General features: G+C 37.0%; 4 protein-coding genes across 14 annotated transcripts; 1 reads left to right on the top strand and 3 right to left on the bottom strand.

The window, feature by feature from the left end:
• The first annotated feature begins 7,852 nt into the window (after window positions 1-7,852).
• LOC113718072 (UDP-glucuronic acid decarboxylase 2) lies at window positions 7,853-12,925 on the top strand. The gene is made up of 7 exons (XM_072067046.1): window positions 7,853-8,825; window positions 9,009-9,155; window positions 9,929-10,008; window positions 10,372-10,455; window positions 10,563-10,637; window positions 11,618-11,710; window positions 12,376-12,925. The coding sequence occupies exons 1-7, from the start codon at window positions 8,198-8,200 to the stop codon at window positions 12,589-12,591; spliced, it is 1,323 nt and encodes a 440-aa protein (XP_071923147.1). The 5' UTR covers window positions 7,853-8,197; the 3' UTR covers window positions 12,592-12,925.
• Window positions 12,926-13,015: 90 nt separating this feature from the next.
• LOC140015152 (uncharacterized) lies at window positions 13,016-16,630 on the bottom strand. 3 transcript variants are annotated; one of them, XM_072067053.1, is made up of 7 exons: window positions 16,513-16,630; window positions 16,309-16,354; window positions 15,901-15,925; window positions 14,869-14,943; window positions 14,526-14,630; window positions 14,311-14,430; window positions 13,016-13,354 (listed from the first exon to the last, which is right to left on the bottom strand). In XM_072067053.1, the coding sequence occupies exons 2-6, from the start codon at window positions 16,311-16,313 to the stop codon at window positions 14,314-14,316; spliced, it is 327 nt and encodes a 108-aa protein (XP_071923154.1). In that variant the 5' UTR covers window positions 16,314-16,354; window positions 16,513-16,630; the 3' UTR covers window positions 13,016-13,354; window positions 14,311-14,313. The 3 variants fall into 3 exon arrangements, with proteins under 3 accessions (XP_071923154.1, XP_071923158.1, XP_071923160.1); XM_072067057.1 differs by lacking the exon at window positions 16,513-16,630 and adding an exon at window positions 15,111-15,292 and having other exon boundaries at window positions 16,309-16,504; XM_072067059.1 differs by lacking the exon at window positions 16,513-16,630 and adding an exon at window positions 15,111-15,192 and having other exon boundaries at window positions 16,309-16,504.
• A 1,392-nt stretch (window positions 16,631-18,022) lies between these two features.
• Window positions 18,023-22,854, bottom strand: LOC113743533 (caffeoylshikimate esterase-like). 2 transcript variants are annotated; one of them, XM_072067012.1, is made up of 9 exons: window positions 22,650-22,854; window positions 22,412-22,502; window positions 22,289-22,321; window positions 20,559-20,791; window positions 20,326-20,472; window positions 19,944-20,074; window positions 19,204-19,341; window positions 18,825-18,923; window positions 18,023-18,697 (listed from the first exon to the last, which is right to left on the bottom strand). In XM_072067012.1, exons 4-9 carry the CDS (start codon window positions 20,587-20,589, stop codon window positions 18,254-18,256), a joined length of 990 nt encoding a protein of 329 aa, XP_071923113.1. In that variant the 5' UTR covers window positions 20,590-20,791; window positions 22,289-22,321; window positions 22,412-22,502; window positions 22,650-22,854; the 3' UTR covers window positions 18,023-18,253. The 2 variants fall into 2 exon arrangements, with proteins under 2 accessions (XP_071923113.1, XP_027127386.2); XM_027271585.2 differs by lacking the exon at window positions 20,559-20,791 and having other exon boundaries at window positions 22,650-22,853.
• Window positions 22,855-23,809: 955 nt separating this feature from the next.
• On the bottom strand, window positions 23,810-27,339 carry LOC113734997 (outer envelope pore protein 16-4, chloroplastic). 8 transcript variants are annotated; one of them, XM_072067035.1, is made up of 6 exons: window positions 27,166-27,339; window positions 26,996-27,047; window positions 26,871-26,899; window positions 26,742-26,775; window positions 25,882-25,934; window positions 23,810-24,350 (listed from the first exon to the last, which is right to left on the bottom strand). In XM_072067035.1, exons 1-6 carry the CDS (start codon window positions 27,235-27,237, stop codon window positions 24,222-24,224), a joined length of 369 nt encoding a protein of 122 aa, XP_071923136.1. In that variant the 5' UTR covers window positions 27,238-27,339; the 3' UTR covers window positions 23,810-24,221. The 8 variants fall into 8 exon arrangements, with proteins under 8 accessions (XP_071923136.1, XP_071923134.1, XP_071923126.1 ...); XM_072067033.1 differs by having other exon boundaries at window positions 26,868-26,899; window positions 27,166-27,334; XM_072067025.1 differs by having other exon boundaries at window positions 27,121-27,331.
• Window positions 27,340-27,784: the final 445 nt, after the last annotated feature.

Genomic DNA, 27,784 nt, shown 5'->3' with positions numbered 1-27,784 from the left:
ATTAAGAGATTACTACTAGCGGGTAGGTTTGTTTTTTGTGTTTTGGGTTTTTTTTTTTTGGCAGATTTTGTGTCTTACTGCATTACATGTCCTTGGGCTGTTCAAATCGGGATTATGCTGTAATTTTGCGGTGAAAAAGTTGGAATCGTGCAAGACAAAAATGTTGACGCTTGAGAGAAATAGCAAAAAAAAAAAAAAGGGGAATAGATTCAAAAAATAAATCTTGCAAAAACATATGGGACAATGGCACCTAAGAATCTTATGGACAATGGCACCTAAGATCGATGGCTATAGATGCTTTAGCAATATAGATGACCTCCGTCTTGGTGCAGTGTACCAGGGGGTGAGACTTTTAGGGGACTAGAAAGTAGGTGGTGGGAATCACGAAGATTCTGTTTTAGTGCCAAAAATGAACTCAGAATCACATCAATTTTTGTGGTATGGTTTGCTCATTCACTATTATAATCGTCTGTGAATGCAATTTCTGGCTTCTGATTTCAATTATTCCAATATTATAATTTTAATTAAATAATTAAAATAATTCGATTATCGTGTTGACTACTGATGTTAATTTAATTTAAATTACTTTAAAGATCCTTGCTTTTGAGGTAATGTTCAATGGCTGATTTGGAAGTATATGGTCACAATGGATGTGTATATAAAGTTTGTTTATCTTATTTAGCTTATGGTGTGAATGATGATCTGATTGTGCGAGTCCAGTGGACAGGAAACTCTTTTCGTATATATAAACTTTGGCTGAAGGGATGATCAATTGTTGGTTATGTTCTGTTCTGTTACCTATCAGGGTTATATGGTTATATAGTTAACTTCGAAATATATACCAACATTGGCTGAAGGAATAATTAGCTAGAAATTTGTAACTTAATTTAATATGTATTTTAATACAATTATAATTTCAATTATTACTAATATTTCCAATATTATAATATGATTGTTGTTCCCATTGTTTATAAGTTTTGGTACTATTTATTCTTTAAACATTTATGATTTTCATTGTAGTTACCATTATTAACAATATTCCCCATATTATAATGTTATTACTGTTTCCATTGTTTATAAGAATCAATTTAGAAATTTCATTTTAATTAAAATTATTAATAAAATTTCCTAACAATATTCCCCATATTATAATATTCTTACTATTGTCATTGTTTATAAGAATCAATTTAGATTATTAATAAAATTTCCTATATTATAATATTATTACTGGAGTATGATTGAGCCAGTAAAGTATACTTGAGCCAATTGGCAGATTAAGATAACTACCAATTGGCAGTACCCCGTTTGTGCCTGGAGCAAGAAAGGACGCTTCACCATGTAATAAAGAGTCAATATTACTTGAAAACTTAAAAGCTGGGAATTCGGTTGACAGTCATGCAACTATGTCCAAGTTTCATTAGTAATCTACAATGTACAGTTCAGGGCTACGTATGATTATGATTGCATGTCTCTATTTGGCCCGTGGCTGTGATCGACGCTGGGTTAATGCCATTTCCTGTCTTCTTGCCTTCATTTTCGTCAAGTGGCCTGTGGCAAGCACCAACTCATGCCGTGTCCAAACTCTCTCCGGATAAAATCTTACATATATATATATATAGATATATTTTTAAAAAAAAAATTTTCGAACTCTGGAAAAAATCCTATATTTGTTAAGCATCAAATAAAATGAATCCCCCAACATACTCGAACATTAGTTATATATTTAGTCGCAAAATTGTCTCAACATCTTGTGTGTGTGTTGTAGTCGATGGATCCTAGGAATGAGGTTCTAAAAAAAATTAAAATTCATGTCACATCTTGATTGTGCTATGCATGGGCACAATCCAGAATTAGATGGTTTCCATTGTTTATAAGAATCAAGTTAGAAGTTTCGCCACTATTTATTCTTTAAATATTGGTATTTTCATTATACTTACAATTATTAATAATATTTCTAATATTATAATATTATTATTGTTTTCATTGTTTATAAGAATCAAGCCGGTATTATCTATTCTTTATATATTGCCATTTTCATTATAATTGCAATTATTAATAATATTCCCAATATTATAATATTATTGCTGTTTCCATTGTTTATAAGAATCAAGTTAGAAGTTACGGTACTTATTCTTTAAATATTGGTGTTTCCATTGTTATTTCAATTATTAATAATATTCCCAATATTATATTATTATTGTTGTTTTCATTGTTTATAAGAATCAAGTTAGAAATTTAGGTCTTATGTATTCTTTAAAATTTGGGAATATTATTGGGATTATTATTGTACTTCTAAGTATTAATAACATTTCGAATATTATAATATTATTGTTGTTTTCATTGTTTATAAGAATGTGGAAATAGTACCAATTGTTTATAAGCACTTTAATAAATGCCACCGAAAGCTCCCCAATGGCTTTGTTAATATGTTACATGTTAACAAATAATACTAAAAGCTATTATTGCATATGCAGTGGTCAATCCTAATGAATAGGATCACTACAATCTTATCTAATATCAAAGGTTCACATAAATATATTGTCATTTTTACTACCAAAATTGACAATTTGTTTGAGGCAATAATTAACATAATAAAAAATATATTTTACTATTCTAAATGTTTAATTACATATCATAAAAAATATAGTGACTCAAAACTCATATGGTCGAAATCATGCTTCACATTTCACATCGAGTTCACCCACTAAATAATGTCTCAAACATAAAATATTATCAACTACTATCAGAAACATTACCAAATTAAGGATAGATTTTCTCAAATCTCACTATTAAATACACATATTACCATTCATTAATTAAAAAACAATATTTTATAATATTATTTTATAATAAAATAATATTTTACTATTTTTAAATTCTTCCATAGATTGTAATTTTTTTTTAATAATATAAGCACCGTGCGTAGTACGGATATTCATACTAGTATATATAATAGTATAATACTACTACTTTCTACTGGTATTGAAGACGAGGTATGTACCCTCTCCTCTGAGGTTGGGTGGGGCCCTTCACTCCACAGATCTCACTTTCCCCCACTCGCACTCCGCCCCGTTATCAATTATCACTGCTCTCTCCTCTGAGGCGGAGGTGGGTGGGGCCCCTCTCGTCGACTTTGAGCGATCATGCGTGTCCAATGGCGAAATTTGTTGAATGTACAGCGCAGGCATTATTTCAAACTCACCATTTATTCCCCCGGGGGGAGATGATGAAGAACTGAAAGCCAAAAAGAAGAAGAAAAGCTTCGTTTCGAAATCTTCTTTGTGTCCAAAGGGTAGTCAGTACCTGGGACGCTTGACTTTGACGTACTGAAAAGGGTGGAAAATAAAATGGCATGCTAGAGCTAGTTTATTATTCACACGCCTTTTTGTCTGCGTCTCTTTTGGTTGTCACAAGGTGGACAACAACATTGCGGTATTAACTCGTTTTTTTAGGCCTTGTTTGGACAGTAATTTTTTTTACCCTAAACATGTTTTTTAACCATCATTTTTATTTCACACATATCAAATTGATACAGTAATTTCTCTACAAAAAATTCAGAAAAAATGTAATCCAAACAATTAGTTAGATAATGGGTGGAATGGACGCACTGATCTATCAACTATTACTTTTAATTTTTTAAAATAAAATTACGCATAAATATAATGAGAAAATAAACGTCAATGTATGCATTTAGGTAAAACACTACCGTTGGTAGTCCGTTTGTATTTCCTAATTAAAGCAGACTTTATGTCCGCCGATGCTGATCAGGTACTTTCAAGTGGTAATGTGTTAATCTTTTCGTATTATATCAATCAAATCAGGAAATCATGTAGTGCTAATGGAACCGGCTCAGGCAGAAATCGGATTTCCTCATGCTCACTTGCAACTCTAATGATGCATGCATTCATTGCCCAGGCCCCCGGCCACAGCATCTCATAATTAATTTCCTTCGGCCTCATGGCTGTTACTTCACGGTTACTTCAACTCACTCGTTTGTTTGTTTGTTTGGAACCCAAATTTTTTGCTAAATTTGTCTGCTACAAGATTTTTAAAAATTTTATCTACAGTAATCTCAAAAAATTTTCAATATTTTTAAACTATACACTTCAAAATATTTAAAAATCTACACATTTTAAAAATTTTTTAAAAAATCTCTACATCAAGTTACAGTAAAATTTTAGACAAACTCCAAAAATTTCGCCATGGATTTCGATGCTCATGCCTAACCAGACGTGGATGTAAAGAATAGAAGTGGTCACGTTATTAATAATTTGAAAAAAAAAAAAAAGAAAAGAAAAGACGCGGTTACAGATTTCAAATGTTTATCTAATTAATTATGTACTACAACTAAGTGTTGAGTTTTCTTTAGTTTATTAATACGATGTGGTCTTTAGGTACAGAGTACTGCCAGCTTGTTTTGACTTTTTCAGGACAAAGGAACTTCCAGATCACTCAAAAAAGCTCTTCCTTCCACCGCCACCCAATTGCCTTTACTTAAGCCATGAGTATAGTATGGCTTAGTTAAATCCATTTTAGTTGGACGGGACCTGCAATCAGTTGTCGGTTGTCACAGCTAATGCTTGGGACGGTATCATCAGTTTGTCAATTAAACTGCCTGCTCTAGTAACCATAATTACAAATACAACTTTTCTAACGGGTGTCCATCATTCCATTTAACCAAATACAAGACCCATCAATTTTGAACTTGTGTCAAAAATGAATGATAAAAGTGTGTGTATTAATTGTCTTCTTTTATGATCGTACCACTAAGGAATTTAAACCAAAAGCATTAAATTTTCTAGCACAATATAATATGTGTGGAAAATGTGCATGAGGAATGCATATTGCTTTCCAATTCAAGTTGCTAAAATGAACTGTTACCCCATTTCCAGGCACGAGCAGAAAAAGAAAAACGGAATAAAGAGAATCACACTAAACTATATAATAATTTGAGATAGATAGTGTAGGAAACGAAATAAAGAAATTCGCACTAATCTAGAAATAGTTTACTATCATGTATGATGACGCGCCATTTACAGAACCGCTTTGTTATGTTTCATTTTGCTATCCTTTCTGCGTGCGTGGTATGATGAGCACGAGGGTTTTGTGATGTTGTTCTTGTTGATAAAGGTGCATAGTATTTAATTTCAGGTAAAATCAACATTACAGCGCAAAAAACAAACTAAAAAAGACAAAATGGGTTGGTAATTTGATTCAAGTACTTGCGAGTGCAAAATGGAGAGGGAATAAGAAAAGGGAAAGCCTTGAACGTACTATAGTACTATAGACGTTGCCATTGTCATCGAAAGGTAATAATAAAAATTTCTGAGAGTCCGAGGAATCCAAATAAGCTTTATTTCTGCTATTCAAATTGCAGATTCTTTCGGTGGTATGAAGGGCCTGAAGAGGGTGAGGTGAGTAGTCAAAGAGAAGAAAGACAATCAACCGTGCAAAGAGAAGAACTAGCGCGGATGGGCAGAGTTGATTAGTCAGATTCCATAATGAAATGGTTGCTCATAATCAACCTTGTATTTTTAACTTTTTATGTTGATTGTAAAAGAAGTTCAATGAGAACTAATTTACAGTCGTGCAGAACCAGGTTGTCCATATAAGCAACCACAGTTGTTATTGAATACTACAAGCATTGATTACACAAAAACACAACTTAGAAGTAATACTAGAAATATAGAGTTTTGGGTTTCCAAAGTACAACGATACCCGAGGCATCAGCAGATACATACGTCCTATAAGCTGTCCAGAACATTTGTCAAAATTATAGTTATAGCAATACAAAAGATATGAGTGGGTAGCAAATTTGTGTCTTTTCAATCAAATGGCACCACTCAGGGTGTTAGTAAATACCAAAAAATCAGATACAATTGTTTTTGCACCATTTAAATAACAAAGATTTGTACCAACTTAAAACCTCAAACTAAAGCTGCAGCAGACATTGTGAGAGATTCTCTGCTTTCCTCAATATGGCTGAAGAAGCTATATTTGTCATCAAATAAAATTTGTCATTGTGCCTCCTGGTATCACTTCAATCACCAAAAAAAAACGTCTTTTTTGGCGCCATGTCCTCTAACCGATATTATCTATTAGTTTTGCATCCAAATTGTAGTTAAGTTGGTTAATCATTTGCATTACTCATCTAACTAATCCTGTTAAAATAGTTTCGAAATATATCATAAGTTATGAGGGTACATCTGTCAATTCATCATCAATGAAATCACAAATAAGGCCCAATAACCTGACAGGGAAGGTATATGATATTTTGCAAAATTCGAGGAAGGTGAGCGAGACTGTCAGAAACCTCAGGGGAGGTTTCTGAAAATGCCTGTTCAAACACACACCCAATGTTTTAGTTTATCATACTATATAGATTTTACCTAGTTGAAATTGCCATACTACTTGCTTTATAGACTAAAACAATTTCATATCCAAGATTAAACAACTAAAATTGGATTTTAGGTTTTGTTTGATAAAATTGAAATCTAAAATTTGAATTTTCAAGTTCAAAAATTACTGAATTGATAAAGGTATATCTCTTTGACAACTAACACCAAATTTAAATTTCACACAAATATTGTACTTTTGTCCTTAAAAAAATTATCTTTGTTTACGTATTTAGACAGAAAGAAAAAGTGTATGGGTGCGTGAAAAAGAAAATAAACAATTGAGAGGTATGTGTACTTGCGTGTGAGTATGTGTACATGTGTGCGTGTGTCGAGAACAGAAAGAGACTAAATGTATATTTTGTGCCACAATATGTATGAAAGTGTGTGATATATATGACAAGTGTAGTATATGTGATTGATTTAGAACATTCAATAAAAAATTTCACTTAAAATTTTGTACACCAATTAAGGAGTGCTTGATATGTTAAGTGCTAAGCCATTTTTGTTATCAAATTTATTGAATTGAAAAAATCCTAAACGAATTAATATCCACTATTAAATACACGTTACTAGACATTCCTTTAATCTGCCTTTATTGACTTGGGGATGAGGGCAGAATTAATAAGATTAGGGGGCTATCAAGTCAAACCGCCCGCGAGCAGTTTGGTTAAAAGTTTTGATCGAGTTCGAATTCGACTTTGAGCTGTTTGTTACGTGTAACAAGTCTGAGTTTGAGCATCATAAGTAAATACTTGAGTATTCGACGAATTTAATCGAATATTTATATTATTTATATATTATATATTTTAATTATAAAATGACTATTATGGGTTCGTATTTTAATAAATTTACATTAAGTAATGCTCATGGCAAAATGATAATCTGATAAATCTAAAATGTAAAAATTAAAAAACAAAAAAAAAGAAAAACTCGAACTCGAGTTTAATAAGGCTTGCAATTCATTCGATCTTAAATAAGTCGAGTTTTGAGCTCAAATTATACACTTGATGGAGTTTAAGTTCAAGATCGAATATGATGCTACTCAAGTTTGACTCAATTGATGTACTCCTAATTAAGACATGAGAAGTTTATGGAGAAACAGCAACTACTTGGACGGCCATTTGTTTGTTTGTTTTTTTTTTGGGAATAGATGGACACCCACCAGTTAAATTGGAAATGAAAATTTACATGTAACCGTCAAATTTAAATTTGAAGCGAGTACAGTAATATGGGCCTTAAAAGCAGATTATTAGGATCAATTTACCGCCATCCCACCAATTGCCCTCTTTTGAAGCACTTACTTAACCAGTTTTACTTGTAGAACCAGGACTCACGTGCCTGACTCGCTACAGCGGAGGAGAGTAAAAGAAAATTTCAAAGGAAAGCAGCGAGGCTAATTTGGTAATAACAACATCCAAGGCGAAGTGACCGACCTTTTATTAAATCGATCGGATTTTTGACCGATATAATCCCCACCTTCTACAAGTAGTAGCAGTAGTTAATTGGCAGGCACTACTAGTTCAAGTCGTCCTCAACGTTCCATCAGCCACCCACGCCCCTCCACGTCACGCGCCGGAAAGTGGGAGTTCCATCCTTTCCCGGCGACAATTCCTCTCGCTCCTTCTCTCTCTCTCTATCTCTCTCTCAGCTGTTCATCAGAAATATATTTATACTCAGCTCTCCCACATACATCCAAATCGTCCGCACCCCAACATTGTCTCCTCTTAATTTTTTTTCATCGTTCCTGTCAGAGAGAGAAGAGAAGAGAAGAGGTGAGAGAGAGGGAGACTTGTGAGAGCATGGGTTCGGAGTTGATCTACAGGGGACACGAGTCCCATCCGGCCACCGACGAGTACTTTCCCAAACCCCCCAAGCCTTGGCTCAGCGTGATCCGCCCGATTCGTTACATGCTCCGGGAGCAGCGACTCATCTTCGTATTCGTCGGCATTGCCATAGCCACTCTTGTCTTCGCCCTCCTCCCTTCCTCCTCCAATTCCCCCTATTACAACACCGGGGGCGGTTACAATTACAATCACGGCGGTGGCAGCAGCCTGGAGTCCATCACATCCCGGTCGTGGAATCCCCATCGGATGGCCTACCAGAACCAGCTGGGAGGGTTCAATTCGGGCGGGAAAATTCCTCTGGGGCTGAAGAGGAAGGGGCTGAGGATCGTGGTGACGGGTGGGGCCGGGTTCGTCGGGAGCCATCTGGTGGACCGTCTGATGGCTAGGGGAGATAGCGTGATCGTGGTAGATAATTTCTTCACGGGAAGGAAGGAGAATGTGCAGCATCACTTGGGGAACCCTAGATTCGAGCTCATCAGGCACGACGTCGTCGAGCCCCTTCTGTTGGAGGTGGACCAGATCTACCACTTGGCTTGCCCTGCTTCTCCTGTCCATTACAAGCACAATCCTGTCAAGACTATTATATCCTTCTTCTGCTACTTTTTTTTTTTTTTAAATTTCCGTCTAGAGTACAGTAATTGTTCTATCAATTCAAAATATCTCGTGAATAATGCGTTTTCTGGAATTGGTCGCTTAGATTGATGGGTGTTACTTGTTCTTCCGTTTTTTTTCCTTAATCTAAATTTTTTGGTTGGGGGATTTCACAAGACGAACGTGGTTGGGACTCTGAACATGCTGGGACTGGCAAAGAGAGTGGGAGCCCGGTTTTTGCTAACCAGCACCAGCGAGGTGTACGGCGACCCTCTGCAACATCCACAAGTCGAAACCTACTGGGGCAATGTCAACCCCATCGGTATGTACAAGACGCCCTTTTGCATTTGCATGTGGTTGGTTGGTTGTACTTAGCTTCTACAACTAGCTGTTTTCATTTTGTTTTTTTTGGTCCCCTCCCTTGCATGTGCATGACTTTTCTTCGTCTCTTTTCTCTCTCTTTTTTTATTTTTTATTTTTTTGTTAGTCATTCCCCACCCACCCCCAGCCCTCTTTTTTTTTTGCCCTTTTGGGGAGTACTGAAGGGGGCGGGGCAGAACAGACGGCTCCTGCTCACGTTAGCATTAGCTAGTAGGGATATGACTAACGTGAGCCTATTACTTCCGTTTGGGCTGGAAGTTTTTGAAATGTCTTGCCGGGTGCTGTGAAGGAGATGTTTAGGCGGTTTGATACTTTGATGATGTGGTCGAAAAAGATTTGTCGCGTGGCTAAGCGTTCGTCATTTTCGGGTCCACCAATCCGACTTCTTTTGTTCTTTTCTTACTGTCTTCTTTCTTTTCTTACAATCCGGCCCACCTTATGTCAAAATGACAACTCTCAAGTCGGAAACTGACGTCTAGCCTTCTTACGACGCCGCCCTGCTGCGGCCCCCCCCCCCCCCCACCACAAACCCAACACCCAAACCGAAAAAAGAAAAAAAATGAAGGACCAAATTAAAATACGAAAAATTGTTGGTGGTTGTGGTGATCTAATCTGAGATCTACCTAACGCATGACTAGAGATGCATCTAAAATTCAATTGTATGTAGTTGGAGCTTTTGGTAGGTTCATTGACGAACTATTAAGCTGATCACAGGTGTCCGAAGTTGTTACGATGAGGGAAAGCGGACTGCTGAAACGTTGACAATGGACTACCACAGGGGTGCCGATGTTGAGGTTTGTTCACATTACCATTCAACTGCTTGCTAGTACTACCGTCTGAGTTACTTGCTATGCTACAGCATGACACTGGCACCATGTGTTTCTTACTTTCCCAACCTTTTAATTTCTCCAGCTACAGTAATTTTTTTTTGGTTTCTCCAACTACAGTATTTTATTTCGCATTAAATGGTATTCGTATGCTACGCAACTTTGGTACCATTTATTTGTTGTACTCCTCGACTTGTGCTCCCATGCTTTGCTTGGTACTATTAATTTTGCAATACACTAGGATGGCACTTGGACTAGTACCGTAGCAATTCACTAATTTAAGTTGGTACTATTTTACATGTTGGAATATATGTATTGCAAATGTGACAGGTGAGGATTGCTAGGATCTTTAATACCTATGGACCTAGAATGTTTCTTGATGATGGTCGTGTTGTCAGCAATTTTGTTGCTCAGGTCCCTTTCTTTTTCCTTCTGTTTAAAGATGATTGTTTTTAGCTCTTTCAATGCCTTCTATTTTCAAATGAAGTAATACATTGGGTATCATCCGGATCATGTTGCAGGCCTTGAGGAAGGAACCATTGACAGTTTATGGTGATGGGAAACAGACCAGAAGTTTCCAATACGTTTCAGATCTGGTGAGGAGTTTCATGAGGTTTTTAACACTTGCGGATTTGTGTCTGTTTCTTCTTCTTTTTGTGGGATGGCAATGTTTCCCTCTTTTACTAGTTTCAGAATTTCTTATTGTTTTCATTCATTAGACCTTATGTCCAGTCGAAGATGGAACCAGAAAATTTAACTTGAGGGGGTGTGAATTTAACTTTTCTAAACATAAGTGTATGACATATGTATTTTCAAGTTTTTGAAATGGCGAAAGTTTAAGATATTTACTTCTACAATGAAGGAACATGTGTTTCTCTAAAACTTGGGGTCGGCGGCCCCTCCCTGCCCTCTAGCTCCATCTATGAGTGCAACAAATTGCGTCTTTGTTGCAGTTGCCTTCTGCATCTCAAACATAACATCACTCATATCACTCCTCTTAAGAAGCCTTCATTTTCCTTAATGCTCTAGCCTTTTTACGTTTTCACTGGGTCTGCAAAATGCAGAATGAAAGATCGTGTTTAATCTCCTCGATGAAATGCAGTTTAACTACATTGTGTTTACTAATAATCAGCATACGTGAATCAGACGCGCGTGCGTGTAAATATCAATGTTTCAAGGATAATCAGGTAACAGGTTTATAAGATGTACGCATTTATGTAACTGATTCAGGGTAAACTTTAATATCTTTCTTCTAAGCACTCTGGACAATGTACATCTGGTAAAGTGGATGGTTTCCCCAAATTGTAGATGTCACGTGTGAATGTGGACTACTGGCTGATCCCAGATAATTAATTGTCACGTGTGAATGTGGACTACTGGCTGATCCCAGATAATTAATTGTGATACTGTTGATAATTCGCTTCCTTCTTTATTATTTCTTGGCTTATCTTCTATGGTATGACCTTGTCATTTGATTGATGATGTTAACTTTACCAATTTTTTCTGCACTAATACCATCTTGAAATTATTTAGAAAAAATTTGTTGGTGAATCTTTTGTTTCTTTGAATTTCAAAGGTTGAGGGTCTTATGCGCTTGATGGAAGGAGAACATGTAGGGCCTTTCAATCTTGGAAACCCTGGTGAATTCACCATGCTCGAACTCGCTCAGGTATGTTACTTACTCAAAATGTGGTGATTGTAGTACTGAACTCTACCTTAATCAGCTCGCTTCTTTGACATGTTCTTAGTACCCTTTAATAGCTATCAGAAAAATTCTAGGCTTCTTGAACATTCACATGGTGGAGGACCTTTCATTGTACAAGGGGAACACATTGTTGAAACTTGGATCTCAAATTTCAAGAGTGTGTTTACAATGTCCAAAGTCTCACATAGATGAGATTAAAAGGGCAAAAGAGGCCTTTTCTGTTACAAGAAGCTTCCACGTTTCGAGTATTAAGGAGATTGTGTTTGTGTGGGACCTTTTGGCATGAGTTGACTGACAAATATGTAGAAGTGTAAGGTGTAAGCACCTTTGGAGAAATATGCATGTTATAGGAAGATGAAGAATGCTCCCATTGAGTTCTACCTCTAGACATGAGAGCACTATCCTGTGGATATGCTGGTTGAATCTCTTGACAACTAGAGATCAGTTTTAGCTGATTCTTACACGATTTGAAATTTATATCTTCACCTTTCCAATTTTTTTTTTTTCATTCATTTTTTGGGAGGTCAAATCTTCATTAAAATGGTAATGCTTTGCACCTAGTGTTGGTGTTAGTACACGTGCATCTTGGTCTACACTGTTAATTCCATGAGTGAATCTGGCATGTGCAGGTGGTACAAGAAACTATTGATCCAAATGCTAAGATTGAGTTCAAGCCAAACACAGAGGATGACCCGCACAAAAGAAAACCAGATATCTCAAAAGCGAAAGAGTTTCTTGGTTGGGAGCCCAAAATACCGCTTAGGAAGGGTCTTCCTTTGATGGTTGCAGATTTTAGGCAACGCATCTTTGGTGACCACAAGGAACATGGCACCTCAACGTCGTGAGTTTCAGCAGAGCGCCTGTGTGTTAGTGCTGGACGAGACTCTTGACAGAGGGAAATATGCTGGACGAGACTCTGTATTTTAGTGCCTGTATGCTGCTTCGTGTATCCATGCCTAACTAGTTATAGTCGGGGTAATGGTGGCAAAAGTACGATCCCCTTCTTGTCGCTTCGGTATGGTACCTTAGATGTGATGTATGTCTTTTCCTGCATTTTTTGTAATTTTAAGTGCCCTACTATTGATGCTTTTTGTAGACCACCGCTGCACAGTATCTGCATCAATTGCAGCCTATTTTTTCATGCTATTGCAATAGCTAAATTCGAGTTTGCTTCTTGTACACTATTTCTTTTGGCATCCCTCCGGTGGGTGCGATTGGCATTTTCTTGATGCCTGAATTTCCGCCGTTCCCATTTGCAAGCTCATGCCATTTTGTTTCAAGTTGTTCGTATTTTAGTGGATAGAATGCAAGCGTTACTTTATAAGTAATTTCTAAAATATAGAAAAAACAACCTAGATCTTAAGACATAAAAATACAAAAACGAAAACTGGGTGTCTACAGAGGGGACAATTAAGACTCGGGTGTTTAACAATCAACTCAGGTCGAAGATGGTACCAAACACGATGTCCGTTCAAACATCTAGCTGCATTAACCTTAAATTAATCAAAAACACTCCGGCGGGTTCCCCTTTTTTTACAATCCAAAATGCAGAGAGTTTCGATCCCATCTCAAAAGCCTTCTTGTATGCCATATAGCCTGACTACATCCCTGCAAGCCAAATTATAAGATCCAAGTGAAGACAAGAATGCAAAAAGAATAGAAAATAGGATTAGGAAACAGCAAATAGAGGATTCTTTTATGATAAATCAGCAATGTGAAAACACAATATGGATATTGATACTTGAGATTTGAATTTAGCACAGCATAGAGTTGAAGCATTGCATCACGAAACTTTAAACTTAACAACAATACCCCAAACTTCCACAGTTAGCATACGGATGTAAAAGCTAACATATCTCATGAATAAAGCCCCAGAGCTTGATTCACACTGTTGACTTATCATAGGTGCGTAAAAATAGTTCAATTCAACCCATATGAACTACCCAGACAGCAGGGAAAGAGAGGAGTTTGGGTAATTCAACAACTCCACATTGCAATTATTTATGTGCACATAAGAGACAAGTTTTCTTGCGATTGGGTAACACTCAAATTCTAACTAGGGAATGAATTCCCCTGTAGTGACCCAATATATTCATAACATTGCAGTGGAGAGAGTGAAAGAAGCGGAAAAGGCAGATGTAGTTAGATGCAAACACATCATCAAACAACATCATAAAAGAGCCAACAAGCTATAAAGGTATCTGAAGATTAAATAATACGTTAACTTCTATCAAATGACATGGAGATAAAAAGAATTAGCATCAAAACAATATCAGGTCATTGACTCCACTCCCATGCAACCTACTCAGCACAGACTCCAGAATCTAACTGATAATGTCAAGCATATAACATCAGAATCTGACAAATTCTGGTTACCAGGTCCACAAAAGAACAGCAAAGAGCAGTCGCTCTATGAAAGATGAACGCACTCAATGAATCATCATTATCAGCAAAACTGCACTTATCTAACATATATCAGCTAGACTTACATCTATTTCATATGGTCAGGATGCACATTCTACCCAAATTAGAACACTCAATAAAATGCAAGAGAGAAGAATTACCTCTCACTTAGGGTTCCTAAGAACAATAATCACAGAATCCCCGCGAAGGAACATTTTGCTAATAAACCTGTCTTTGTTGACGGGTAGAGCTTTTTTCTTTCCTTTCCCAGTCTTGGGCACCTGAGCAGAAACATAGTAATGGGAGTGAATAAATGCATGAACCAAATTGAAATCAAGTGTTCAAGATAGCGTGGTACTTTGAGAAACAAACCGACCTCAGTCCACATCTCCTTAACATTTTCCAGGACCATGTTGCAGTGACGATCAAAAGCCCTCACACGCCCAAGGAGTTTCCTATTGTTCCTACAGTTGATAAGTACCTGGTCATGAAACAAAATTGAGAACATAACATGAGGAATCCAGACATTGCAAACAAGTACAAAGATTCAAATCAGCTTCAATGCTCATCAACTGTTTCTTGGTATGACGGTTTTGAAATGAAAAATGAAGAATAATAAAACAAAATGTGCTTTTACTTTTAAGAAACAGTTAAACAAAATGCTTATATCAGTGTAAGAACAGTTACTCCAATTGGTTGCACTACTTCTCCCGATGTACCTGAGTATTGTTCTTGACACTCATCATTAAAACAGAAAGAGGTCCTGTGTTGAACTCCTCTTCCTCATTCTTTCCCTGTCATACATATGTGACAGCAACATTAACAGCGTTTCATGCATTTTGCAACAATCAGATAAGCTAGAATATTTTTAGAAGAAAAAGCACTGGAAACTTGAGTGTGATGCAAAAATCATGTAAAGACGTGCAAGATGTAAAGGCCAAAATTTCTAAGTTATTAATACCATGGACTAGAATATCTGCAGCAACCAAGATGTACTTTAGTGAGGCAGGATGGAGGAAGACATTAATGCAGGCAAATGTCGCCTGTTGAATTAGTAAAATCAGAACAATGGCTTTTATCATATTTGTTTCTTGTAGTTTGCTTATTTTCTTTTTCTCCCAAGGCACAAGGGGCAGGACTGTCCTGAACATAACAAAAGCATGCTTTCAAAAGATAATTTAATACACTAAAGCGTTGAAATCCAAGGTACTATTATCAATTTAACTCAGATTCTATTATTGAAAGAACCAAATCGTGCCTCATATACTCAAGGAAACAAAAAAGAAAATCTTCAATTCTGATTACCTTAAAGGTCTTACTCGCCTTTAATTGGGGCTTTAACACAAAGGAGCTGACAAATTGAGATCGTCATCCAAACAATATTTCTAGTTGAATAGCATCAAAGGCAATTGCCCACAAGGGAATGTAAGAAAAACTTCTAAATGGCGTCAGCTTTCCAGTTTGTTAAATTATGAAGGCAGCACACTATATGAAATATGAAAAATGAAAACATAGACACCACAGCCATCAAAACTATCAAAAGGGCGGCAACCAGAGAAGCAACTACTGAAACCATATCCTTCTAGACCACGACAGTATTAGATGAACCAAACAAACAGTAATTCTAGACAAAGAAGCAGAAGCTATAACGTACAGCAAACAGACCATCAAAGTACTAATAATGACCTTGCAGCAAACATGGAAAGACTAATATGCAAGGACAATAAGAAAAAAAGGTAAAGCAGACTTACAGGGACGTCCTCCTGCATTGGCCCACTGCAAAAATTAAAATATAAGTAAGTAAATAAATAAATTTATCAGTAAACTCATCAGAAAAGAAGTGATACAAAAATGAATAAACGGAAAATAAAAGACCTACCCACACTACTATTATTTCAAATAATCGTTCATTGTCACAGAATGAAACCGCGCATATGCCTTAGTACCAAAAAAAAATATAAATGTATTCGAGCCAAATTGTCCTGTCAAAAGATACATAGAAAACCTCCACAACTACATCCATCCCCTTGGTGGATTAATAACTAATACCAGCAACAGTAAAGCTTGTGCAGACACACATACAACAGCTACAAAAAAAAAAAAAAAAAAAAAAAAAACCACAAAACAAGAGGCGTAAATTGACGAGCGTCTCGACTAACCTCATTTTTCTGAGATCGCAGTGATGATACTCGGTTAATAGGAATTCTGCAAAAACAAATACTATATTACTAGCAAAAAAAGCTAGGGTTAACCGGCAACAAAAATTCAAAAAAAAAAATCGATAAGCTCCCTAGGCGAAGAGCGAGTTATAGAAGCAGAGAGGTAATGGCGTAGAAGATTTTCTAAGGGCTTCGCGAGCTTACCAGTAGCAGTAGTAAGTATAAGGATAAAATTGAAACTCAGCCTCCAACACCACCGACTAATACCACTGCCTTCTTTCTTTCCCTCTCTTTTTATTATTATTTTTTTAGGAGGGTTAATGCCGCCGCCTTGTTAATTTTTTTTTTAAAAAAAGTATATATATATATATATAATTAAAAATAAACACGAAGTAGGAATATTTCCACAAAAAAAAAAAAATGGTATTTTTTTTACACATCCTCATTGGGGTTTAAATATTCTTTTTACACATTTGAATTTCAACACTAAAACCTTCAAAGTGCCACTCCCACTTCCACTTACTTTTTTCGTCCCAAATTATTTATCACATGTTCAAATATTTCAAAATAAAAAACACAACAAAGATACAATAAAAAAATATTTCATTGAGATGGAAAGAGTATTTTTAATAAGAATATTATTCTCTACAAAAATGCTTTCTTATATAACCTCTTTGCAAAATCAAATATGATTGGATGTAATGGTCACCTTATGTGATTTTTTTTTTTTTGTTTGTTTGTTTGTCAAAAGTTACCTTATGTCAAAGGTGGTCCTTATTCTGGCATATTTTATGTCTGTGCTAATACTCTCTAATTACATCATTTAGCATTTAGTTTTTTAAGAGTTTAATTTAATGGCATGGTAAGTTTCCTGCTTTTTTCTTTTTTTTTTTAATTATTTTTAAGTTTCCGATATTTCTTTCTCCAACTTTATTAGGACAACGAATAATATTTACATCTATAATGCATTATTAGGACAATGTATGATAAGTTATAAGTAAATATTTCTCATAACCTCTAAATGTCTTTTATTATCTTTATTGATGAAAGTAATGAGTAAGTTTTAATCGTGGGTTGAAGGATTGATTATCAAGTTACCGATTGAAAACTATAGAGCTAACAGTAATTTTTAAAATCTCAAAATGAGATCAGTAAAAGTGTTAGAAACCTCAAGAAAGGTTTTTGAAATTATATATATATATATATTATATTTAAGAATAAAATGAGCATGGGATCGAAACTACAATGAAATGTTAGGATGGAGTACAAGAAACACTATTATTGAAATCCAAATATCACTATAGAGCTGTTAATCGAATCGAGTATTTAGCTGTCGAGCTCGACTCGAGTTTCATTCGAGCCGAGCTCGACTCAAGCTCATTAGGAAAACGAGCTTTAAAATATGTTCGAACTCGGTTCGTTAAATGTACATGTGACTCGAGCTCGACTCGTTTATCACAAATGAGTCGAGCTCGTGCAAATTAACCTTAATAAAAACCTATAATTTTTAATTTTTATAATTTTGATTTCTAAAATGACAAATATGTCATTCATTAACGAGGTCTAACGAGCTACTCGAGTATCAACTCGGCTCGTTTACTAAACGAGCATGTTTCGAGTTCGAACTCGACTCGTTAACCAAAATTAACGAGCCGAGCTCTAACGAACTTTCGAACTACTCGATTGACTTACCAGCTCTAAATATCACTAGCCATTTCTTCAATTCTTGGTACCTTTCATACGAGTGCCCATAAAAACTGACCAATCCCATGAATACAATTTTAGTTTACTGCAGAAACACTGACCTTACCTAATTTGAACAGAGTTACTGCTCAGATGTTGTAAATAAAGTTTGAGAATTGATACAGAGAAATTCAAGTATCATCATATCATCTTTAGGGACGAGAGAGGGAGAGAGAGTGAACACGTTCACCCTCAAACTACATCACATAGACGAATGATGGTGGTGCATGCGACGTCCCTTCCACCCACACAAGTATTTCCCATGCGTACTTGTTACTCTGTCTGGGCTTCGCACCTCTACCTTTTCTTCTACTTCGACGGTTGGCAATGCGATTGTGTTCAACTTCTCCAAGATTGGGCTATGCTGCTGCCGCTGCTGCGCCGCCGGTTTGAAGGTCATATTCTGCGTGCTGGAATCAAAATTGTCTGCTGCTGCTGCTGATCTCTTGTCAAGCCACGCTATGATGTCCGAGAACACAATCTCAATATTAGAATCAGGCTCTCCCGATGTCAAACCATGCCACATCCCTTGATACAATTTTATGGTCTTGTCTTCGCTGCTGGCTTGCTCGTATAATGCCTTGCTCACTTCAGGGTCCGTCACTGTATCTGCTTCGCCATGCAACACAAAGAATGGTAGAGTCACCTGTTGATGATGTCACACGCACACTGAATTAAATCCACCCACGATAATTAGCAACATTTTAATTACTGCAATCAAAGCCAAAAAATTACTAGCTAGTACTAGAAACAATGCCGAAGAAATTGACCACCTCATGCAAAGTACCCTCAAGGGCCAGGCTAGTTCTGAGCATTTCCAGAGCTGTTTTCAACCTGGGCTTCTCTTGGTATATCAGCCTGTTGCCACGAATCTGCACGATATCAAAGGCAGACACCATCATTGCTCCTGCTATCTGTCATGATACTCTATCTAGAAATCATGTGTTGTAGTAATTACTAGTAGCCTTAGCGTGGAATGGACATTCTCTTTAATTTTTCCCTTCAGTATCAATCATCTGTCCCACCCATTCCGTCAATGTTGGAAAGAAATAGCCATATATGTCCTCCTTTTACTGGTATTTGATTCAGTGCAGATGGTTGATGAAAGAACAAGCAAGCTGTTTGCTGTTTGGTTGTAAGGATTGCATTTACCTGTTCTCGTTTAAGCGGGTCCTTGAAAGCGGAATCAATGACGTCTTTGGTGGGGACTATCTTCCACCTGGGTATGAGGTCTTCCACTTTAGTTAACACGCTTATGACCAGCGGATGTGGCTTTACCTTCTCAGAAATCTAACAACAACGTCCAAGCATAACATAATAATATTAATGAGAAAAGCATTAATGCCTGCATCAGCTACTAACCGCTAACTACTTATTAGGTTAGTCAGGGCTAATCTGGATTCATCTCTGATAAGGTCCCTAATGCCCTTAACGATTCAAAATTTTTTTTTTTTTATGCATAAATCGACAGAAACTGAACCACCGTCAGATGAGACGAGTGCATCACGCACTTGTATGGATTTAAAAGAAGTCACGTATAACTCTTGACCTCCCACCCTATAATTCCATGTGGTGACTAACTTCTCTAGAGGAAGTTGGATTTAACGAGTCACATTTCACAATTCTCTTTTCTTGGGTTTTTTTTTTAAAAAAAAAAAAAAAGAAGAAAACTTCCACCATCCATTCTTGCAACGTACTCAAATTTTCTGGACTGTTTGAGCTGTTCAAGTGTCCATTATACAATTAATTTCAGCCTTTGAACTTGGAAGATCTTTTCCCAGAATCAAATTACCTCTCTGGATGAATAAGAGATAGTACTATTAAAACCCCATAATTTCTACAGTTCACCATGCGAAACATGAAAAAATTCCTCCTGCAACGTTACTTATTACCTTGCACATGGGCGCAACCAGAAGAGCACCGTCCCAAAAAGCCCTGTCCTTCTTGTGCACTAATAGAGCTACCGCCCCTCCCATTGACTCTCCGTACAAGAACCTTTTCTTCCCCAAGTACTCTTCCCTACCTGATCCCACAAAATAAATAACAGCAGCCATCAAGGACTTAAGCCATGGTTATCATTTTCTTCTCTTTTGTTCTTCTGGGCATTCATTTTCCTCACCGTTTTCACGGAAAAAGGTTGCATAAAAATTCAGTCAGGTATGATAACTGACGCAATGCTAAAACTCGGAAGGGGAAAGTGGGGTGCAATTAATTTAATGCATTGTATCCTAAAAAATTTTGCTCTCCAGGCCGTCGGAATATTAGGTAACTTACAGCAAACGGATTTGAAGAAATGAGAGCAGTCGTTGACAATGTCATCGAACTTTTTAATGTAACAACGGGCACCCGCGGATTTTCCATGGCCTTCGTAATCAATTCCAAACACGCCATACCCGTATCTTGCTAGCTTGCTCCCAACACCTAACCACATGTATCAGCAACCAATGAAATTATTAAGATCACATAAATCAGTGCCCCTATATATTAAAAAAAATATATATTACAACCATGGGGATTGCTCAAGTTTTGCTGGCTCATCCACGGCTGGTTCAATTACCAACTTGGATATAATTAATTGAAGATTCAGGTTGCCATATTTCTCCATCCACAAAAGATTTTCCCCCTATTTTCTCCGCTTCTAGCCAAATTTAACCTCGTACCCACTGAGTTTTCGCTCAGTGGCCACCAAAAAGGGACTAAAATCACTCTTTAGGCTGTGGATTAGGCGTTCGAAACCTACCTGCAATGAAAAAAATTCAAAAGAGATCCCAAAGTACCCCTTTGATTTAATAGTTTCTGATACTTATCATCTCCTTGTACATAGGTTCTTTAAGTTTCCCTCCCCTTTAGAATAGGGGCTCCCGTGCTCTCTATATTAAGATAGATTAGATTATAGAAATGTCATCGTTATTGTAAATAATACGACAATGTGGCTCAGGGGGTGAAGTCAAGACTGAATACCATATTATGTTAGGCATGTGCTTCCCATTAGTGTTTGCTAACCTAATTAACCAGCGCCATTTTCAGCTTCAAATCTTCTGTTCAATCTATTACTTCAGGCATGCCATTGACCCAGTAGAATACGACGTCATGACGTTCCATGGTTGTCAACTATTTCTTCAGCAGGCACTCTCAACATTTCCGATCTTCAGTTGTTTAACCAACTGCGCTATTCAATCACTGTACACATAATTTGTGAATTTTCATTTCTTCTAAATGTTTCTCCGCCAATGTGACTGCTTCTAGCAATTCATATCTAAATTATTTTTTATTTTCCGTTATTTGTTGAGAGAAACAGACAAATTGTTGAAATTAAATCCAAAAGGTGTGTGGTAGCGCAGCCCTTTAGTCTTCAGAGCTTCCCTCCCTCTAACTCACTTTAGTCTAATTTGACCCTCCCTTAGTATAATATACTACCAGCTTAGGAGTAGTACAAATCTTAACAATTCACCCAAGAAAATTATCAAAAAAAAGAAGAAGAAGAAATAGAGAGGTTAAAGCCCTCAATGACATGACACGATGCAGCAACACCCCATGCCACGTCCCCAACTATGTAGCAGTAATATGTGATGGCGAAAATGCAAAAAAAAAAAACCTCAAAAGAAAATGAGAGTTGTAATGTGGCTGTGATGTCACATGCAGAGGAGGATAAATGGAGCGCCGGGGGGGATGGGCATCCATGCTGTGCTACTTCTGTTCCTACACTACTTTTGGTCCTACTTCCTTGTTCCTTTTTAAGCATGAACTGTTGCGCGGACTGCAATATGTACCGAGAAGAAACATGAAGAAGAAAGGAAAATAAAATGCAATTCAGCAAGAATCAATAATAAATTCCCCAAAGTTAAGAACCCACTGACTGACATCTTTGCTTGGCCAACTACTTCATCGCTCATATGTTTCCCGGTCTTGGCTCTAAACCATTTGTGGCAAGTACTATTAATTACATGCTTTACTGCTGCAGAGTGGAAACCACTTTGGCCAAATTTGTTGTTCTTCTTCTTATATTTATTTATTGGTTGAGGTGGGTGGGGGTTAAACTTAAAGGAGTCTCTATGGCCAAATTTGTTGGGAGTCCCAGGTAGTGTTTCAGAAAGCGCAAAGGGAAAGGACCAAAATAAAGAAGCAACACAATTTTCACGCATGGATTTAAAGAACATCAAAAAGGACTTGGCGGAGTCAATACTGGCCGAAGAAGAAAAAAAGGGAAACGGATCATTGGAACAACAACATTTCTTACCTTTCATGAACTGGCTGCATTCCATGCCATAGCCTGCAAACAAATAATGATCTCGAATAAAAAAGAGGACTAAGATTTATATCCCAAGGGGTTGGGGTTGGGGTTGGAGAGAGAGAGAGAGACCATGGCAAAGGAAAACAAGGGCCTTGGGAGAAGAAAAGGGCAGCCATCTGCAAGTAAAGAGCTGCACTCCTCTGGAGTTCCTCGTATGCTCCTAGTGTCATCCCAGAAAATTACTTCAAACCCGAGGAAACAACAATAATAGCTTGCAGATGATTCATTAAAAAAAAGAGAGAGAGAGAGAGAGAGAGAGAATGATGTGCATGGAATTAACAGAAACTAAAACACAATAATGACCCACCTCATGATATTCAAAATCCATCTCGTTACACATGGCAAGGACCAAAGCAGGCCGAAACTAAGAAACGGAACTCAATATGCCCACCATTTGATCTAGATCTATGAGAGTCGAAAGTCTAGGCAGAATTTTAAGGTGGAAATTGGTCGGGTCTCCAGGATTGGATGAGACGTGGGACTTTCTTTTAACTTGTATAGGATCTTTGGAGACGTGACAGGCGCCTGGTTAAGTTAATGGCCTTGGTTGCTTCCGTCAGAGACTCGGAAGGTTCCAAATTTTGCTGTGCTCGTTGTGGGCTGAGACAAGCCCATTCCATGTCCAGAACATTTTAGATACAGAAGAAGATGGATGCGCAATAATGGCAGTGAAAATACACTTTCAATCTAAACACTATCACAATTAAATATATTATACACGTGTAAAATTTACTCACATATCATTCATATAACGCATACACTGACAGTATATATAAAATTTACCCTCCTTAATATTAATATTAAGGGCAAGTTTGACAGGTGAAAGAACAAAAAAATTTTTGTGCCAACTACACATGTGACGATACTTATGGGACCAAGTAAAAGAAAGAACACGAATGATTGCTGCGTAATTAAGCAAATTAAAATGCGAAATAACTGAAAATCAAAGCGGTTGCAGTTTTGCAAATTTTGGAGAGAAATGTTTTGGACAGGAGACTATTTGAAATATTATTTCAAATGATTACTATATCACTTTTTTTTTGTAGCGTGATATATTTGAGATAAAAAAAAATGACTAAACAAAATAAAATGTATTGAAAAATATGTTTCTGAAACAAATAAATGACTTTTAGTTAGATAACTGCTACCCAAACAAACACATGAGTTGACGCTGTTAGCATTTCAGGCCATGGGAGCCCATTTCCGATTGTGGATTCCGGAGGGGTCGAAAGACGCTCATCGTGGATAGTTCGATGATTCATCACCATATGGGATGGGACTAGGGAGGCTTTCCATATTCATCTGCATTTTCTGGTTGTTGTTGCATAACCTCAGACTGTCTCCTCATACAGACACCATGAATCCATGTTATATTCCGACCCAAATCAAATTCCACACCAGTACAAATCCACAAATGTAAAAACCATGTCATGTCGTCACCGCCAACCGTGACACGGATTGGATGAATTTAGTCCAACCACAGTGCATCCGCCTTGATTTATCACTCAGTAGCAGGTTACAAAACTACTCCACACAACTCGTGTCTTTCAAAATCTAGCCTTCTAATCAGGGGCTGGTTTCCATCAAAACAAATCTACACTGGAAACAAATTCATTGTCTGTCTATACATGTTTCACCAGAATCAACTAAGGCCAGAGATGCTAACAAAATAACATAAAGAAGCACCCTTCCACCCAAATTCCCTCAAGAAGCCTGGAAAATACTAACAAACAAACACAGGTTTGAAATGTTCTCCTGACAGAATTAAGTTTGCCTAAGCTCATCTAATGACATCATGCACTCGCTCAATCTTTCTGCAAACAATGTGGTCTCATCTTGTTCGTTACTGTGGGCTTTATTGAGACCAGACATCTTAAAATCATGTGGCATCTTCAGCAGCGTAATACAAGGCACAAACAAGGCCAGAAACTCCAGCAGCCTGCTTCCAATTACGCGCACTAGCACCGATAACTGTCCCAGCTACAGCACCCGCAACTACAGGATTTACCTAGAGAAAGATTAGGTAACAAATCTCAGATGCTTACAAGACTCTTCTGTTCCATAGCATCATATCACATTTGAGGACATGCTCAAAGATCAAAATACACTCCATCTAGACTATCACATTCCAATTTCAATCTCAATGTATCACCTACAAGCATAAGTTGAATAATTATAAATTACGTCCAGGATTTTTGTCATCTGTTCCAGACATACAAATAGCAAACAAGAATAAGAATAATCCGATAAACATCTTTTGATGTAACTAAAAGAAGGAAACTTCATTACTCCTCAAAATCTGTGACCAATTGCCAGAAAATATTTAAAGAAAACTGTTTCTTGTTAGCCCCAGCCAGCTCATTATAAGTTACTCCATTTCTCATAATTCGAATCTGGGACAGTAATCAAAATCTTTCTGTTCCTCTTCGTGAAAAGAGAAGAAGAGAACAAGAGTTACAAGATTGTGCTGCAATACCTCCAATGGCAGTCTTAGCAGGGGTGAACAGTAGCACAGATAAGTTCGTGATGATAAATTCGACTCCCGCCAAAAAAAGATAACTAGTAGGCCCTTATTTTGTGCATGTACACGTGCCCGTGTATGTTTGTATATATATATATTTTTTAACTTCCTTCACTGCACATAGCTAATCCTGTGCTAAAATCATGCATATATTCTTAACAAGAAACAATGTTCTACTATTTTTGTTAAGAGACATTTGGCTTTGTGGAAGTATATGAACTTTCCAGATTTAGCAATTTATAATCCTCCCACAGTTTCATTATCAGAGAGTTGAATCTAGAAGTTTTTGAAACCTACAATAGCAGGATCCTAGCCCATTAAGAGGTGGACTTTTATTGGCTCTACAGTAAGCAGGTTGCATTATATGGGTAATTAGTAGATAACAATTAAAAAATTTGTTCATGTAATGGCCCTGAATGTAGTGTCAGGACACAAATGACCTTAGTAATTATGGATAGTAAGGAGTTACCTATAGCATGATCCCAATATGCTTTGGAATAAACCAACATGTAGAAGTGATTTGGAAACAACTAAATTATTATTATTCTCATTATTATTATTTTTAAGTCTCATGCATGCCTATAACACTTTCTTTACTGACATCACCTTTTACAAATTACAGGACATGAACCAGATATCCTACTGACAATAAGCTTCCCTCTAACATTAGTGGGTTAAATATTCCAATATCTTCTACAATTTAAGTTCCAAAGACAGTGATAGTGAAATGATAGGTTTCCTAAACTTTTCCCTTTAAGTTGGATATCTTGTGGACCTAACTTAAGTCACTAGAAAGGCTTTCCCACCTTTTCAGGATCAACTGCGCAAATCTTGCACAAATAGCTCTGGAAAGCTGATTCATGTTTCAAGATGAAAAGCTCCTTTTAGAGTGGGACAGAATTGCAAAATGTGGTATGAGGCATCACAGCAGAGAAGCTACACCTACTAATCAACTGGAAAATATCCATTAACTTGAAGACAAGTAAAAGAGTATAAAGAACTGAGCTAGTAGACTAACCCAATCATGTTGCCCGCGATATCTCTGTAGTCCACAGCGAGTAAATGATAAAACTGTAGCAAAGAGTCCTAGAATAGACAACAGTGAATCATGTTCACAAACAAGGTCTAAGGAGTATCATTTTGTATATCTAAATTCCACCATGGTGAATAACAAATTTTGTTGTAAAAAGAAAGACGAGAAGACTAAGCCAATAATCCAGAAGGAGACTGCATTCAGGGAAAGTAAATGTAAACAAGATTGACAACAAAACAATGTCAACCAGGGATAATTAATGGAAGTGAATGCAACGGAAAAGTAGTCTACAAAAGCACCAAGGTTAGAGAGGAAATGGACGATTTTAGTTGAGATATTGTCGCGAACAAAACCAGTCCAGGGTACATAGGTCATGGCAAAATTTGCGTAGGTACATAACGCATTCCTGTCTTCATTTAAAACAGCATAAGAAACTGTAATTCTTCTTCACCATCGCAGCTCTATATTACCTTGAAGAAGATGGTAGAAGTTTACAGTGCGGCTCATGGTTCGCATAGAAGGTGAAAAGCATGATTGTCCAACCTTGTCTATTTCCTATACTTTTGCTTCAATTTCCATCTAGCCGTCCCTCGGTTACCCAGTTTACTGCTGCAAGCTTCTTAATACATGTACACTTGTTCTGTTCAAGTCCATGTGTTATTGGCCAAGAAGAAGTGCCATTTTTTAGCTGTTTCTCTAGTTGAAGAAAAAGGGTGTTTACCATCCGACTAATAGAGCGGTTCGTAGAAGTTGTAGTTCCACAAAATTAAAAATTTACGTGGTGTGAAAAACAAAAAATGAAGAAAGTTCACTGTGTGAAACATAAAAGAAAAAGAGACATTTACCCCATTGAATGCCATATCGACCCGCTGACTTAGCCTGCGCAATTTTTGCACAAGAAGAATTACTGGTTAGATTAGAACTTTTATGGTTGTAACATAAGATAGAAAGCAGTTGTGGGTTGGAATTACCACGAAAGATGCACGAGTAATGCCAGTTAGACCTAAACCAAGTAGACATGTAAAAAAAAGCTCAGCTAGTAATACTGGAACTCCATAACCGTAAAGTAAAGAAGATTCAGCACGGATTTGAGAATCACCTAATTTGGTAGCTTCGAGTGATCCTGTACAAGAACCCCAGATTAACCCAGCCTGCACCAGCCCAATTTAACCTCTTTTGTCAATAAAAAAAAAAAATAATCGCAGTAAGAATATATATACATACACACACAAGTAGAGGAGGACGGAGAAGCAGAGGGATGTTCCCTACGGTGCCTACGCGTAGGGCGGAGTCGACGGCGAAGGAAGAGCAGGGAACCTCACCGCCAATGTCTCCCTCCATTTCACTCCGACCTCAGCCTTCCAAATTTTGGCGGTGCATTTTGCAGAATACTTAGCAGTATCGTTAATCCCACGAGACCCCACATCAACAGCCCCAACCGAATGGCCCAAGTACCATAAACCTTTTTTGTTTTTTCGAAAGGCCCAAGTGTGACAACTGATTTACAGTTTCTTTTCTTTTTTTTTTAAACGCAAACGTTAGAACTGATTTACAGTTTCGAAGGAGCCTAAGAACGCCAAACTACAGTTATATTTTCCTTCCCCCCTCTAAAATATTAAAAGTAAGATTCAATATCATGTTGAACTTGAACGGATTTTTATTTCTGTTGAGCTTGAATAAAGATTTTGCAGCTGGGATTTTTTTTTTCCTATTTGAGCAACATTGAATCTTTATTGATCAGCAAGAAAAGTGTATTACAAAAGAATGTACTCATTTCAACCATGTTAGCACTATTACTATTTCACAAATATTTACACCTCAATCATCACTCGGCCAGAATAAACATCAGCCTTATAGGCTAGTGGCCACCACCAAATCCTCAAGTCTT

The sequence above is a fragment of the Coffea arabica genome, chromosome 1e (genome assembly GCF_036785885.1).
Source record: "Coffea arabica cultivar ET-39 chromosome 1e, Coffea Arabica ET-39 HiFi, whole genome shotgun sequence".
Taxonomy (NCBI): domain Eukaryota; kingdom Viridiplantae; phylum Streptophyta; class Magnoliopsida; order Gentianales; family Rubiaceae; genus Coffea; species Coffea arabica.
Note: the sequence above shows the minus strand (reverse complement) of the source record. Positions and strands in the feature narration are given on the sequence as shown.

Excerpts from the sequence above, each read along its gene's own strand:
- LOC113718072 (XM_072067046.1), top strand. The coding sequence starts at position 8,198 with ATGGGTTCGGAGTTGATCTACAGGGGACACGAGTCCCATCCGGCCACC. Across the intron at positions 10,456-10,562 it reads TCAGCAATTTTGTTGCTCAG|GCCTTGAGGAAGGAACCATT; the intron begins GTCCCTTTCTTT and ends ATCATGTTGCAG. Across the intron at positions 10,638-11,617 it reads TCCAATACGTTTCAGATCTG|GTTGAGGGTCTTATGCGCTT; the intron begins GTGAGGAGTTTC and ends TGAATTTCAAAG.
- LOC113743533 (XM_027271585.2), bottom strand. The coding sequence starts at position 22,682 with ATGTGTAACGAGATGGATTTTGAATATCATGAG. Across the intron at positions 22,503-22,649 it reads TGGATTTTGAATATCATGAG|GAGCATACGAGGAACTCCAG; the intron begins GTGGGTCATTAT and ends GGATGACACTAG. Across the intron at positions 18,924-19,203 it reads ACCCGCTTAAACGAGAACAG|ATTCGTGGCAACAGGCTGAT; the intron begins GTAAATGCAATC and ends GATATCGTGCAG.
- LOC140015152 (XM_072067053.1), bottom strand. Across the intron at positions 14,944-15,900 it reads CAATGCAGGAGGACGTCCCT|GGAAAGAATGAGGAAGAGGA; the intron begins GTAAGTCTGCTT and ends TATGTATGACAG. Across the intron at positions 14,431-14,525 it reads TTAAGGAGATGTGGACTGAG|GTGCCCAAGACTGGGAAAGG; the intron begins GTCGGTTTGTTT and ends GTTTCTGCTCAG.
- LOC113734997 (XM_027261892.2), bottom strand. The coding sequence starts at position 27,237 with ATGGAGGGAGACATTGGCGGTGAGGTTCCCTGCTCTTCCTTCGCCGTC. Across the intron at positions 27,048-27,120 it reads GTCCTCCTCTACTTGTGTGT|GCTGGGTTAATCTGGGGTTC; the intron begins GTATGTATATAT and ends GGGCTGGTGCAG. Across the intron at positions 26,900-26,995 it reads ACTCGAAGCTACCAAATTAG|GTCTAACTGGCATTACTCGT; the intron begins GTGATTCTCAAA and ends TACTTGGTTTAG.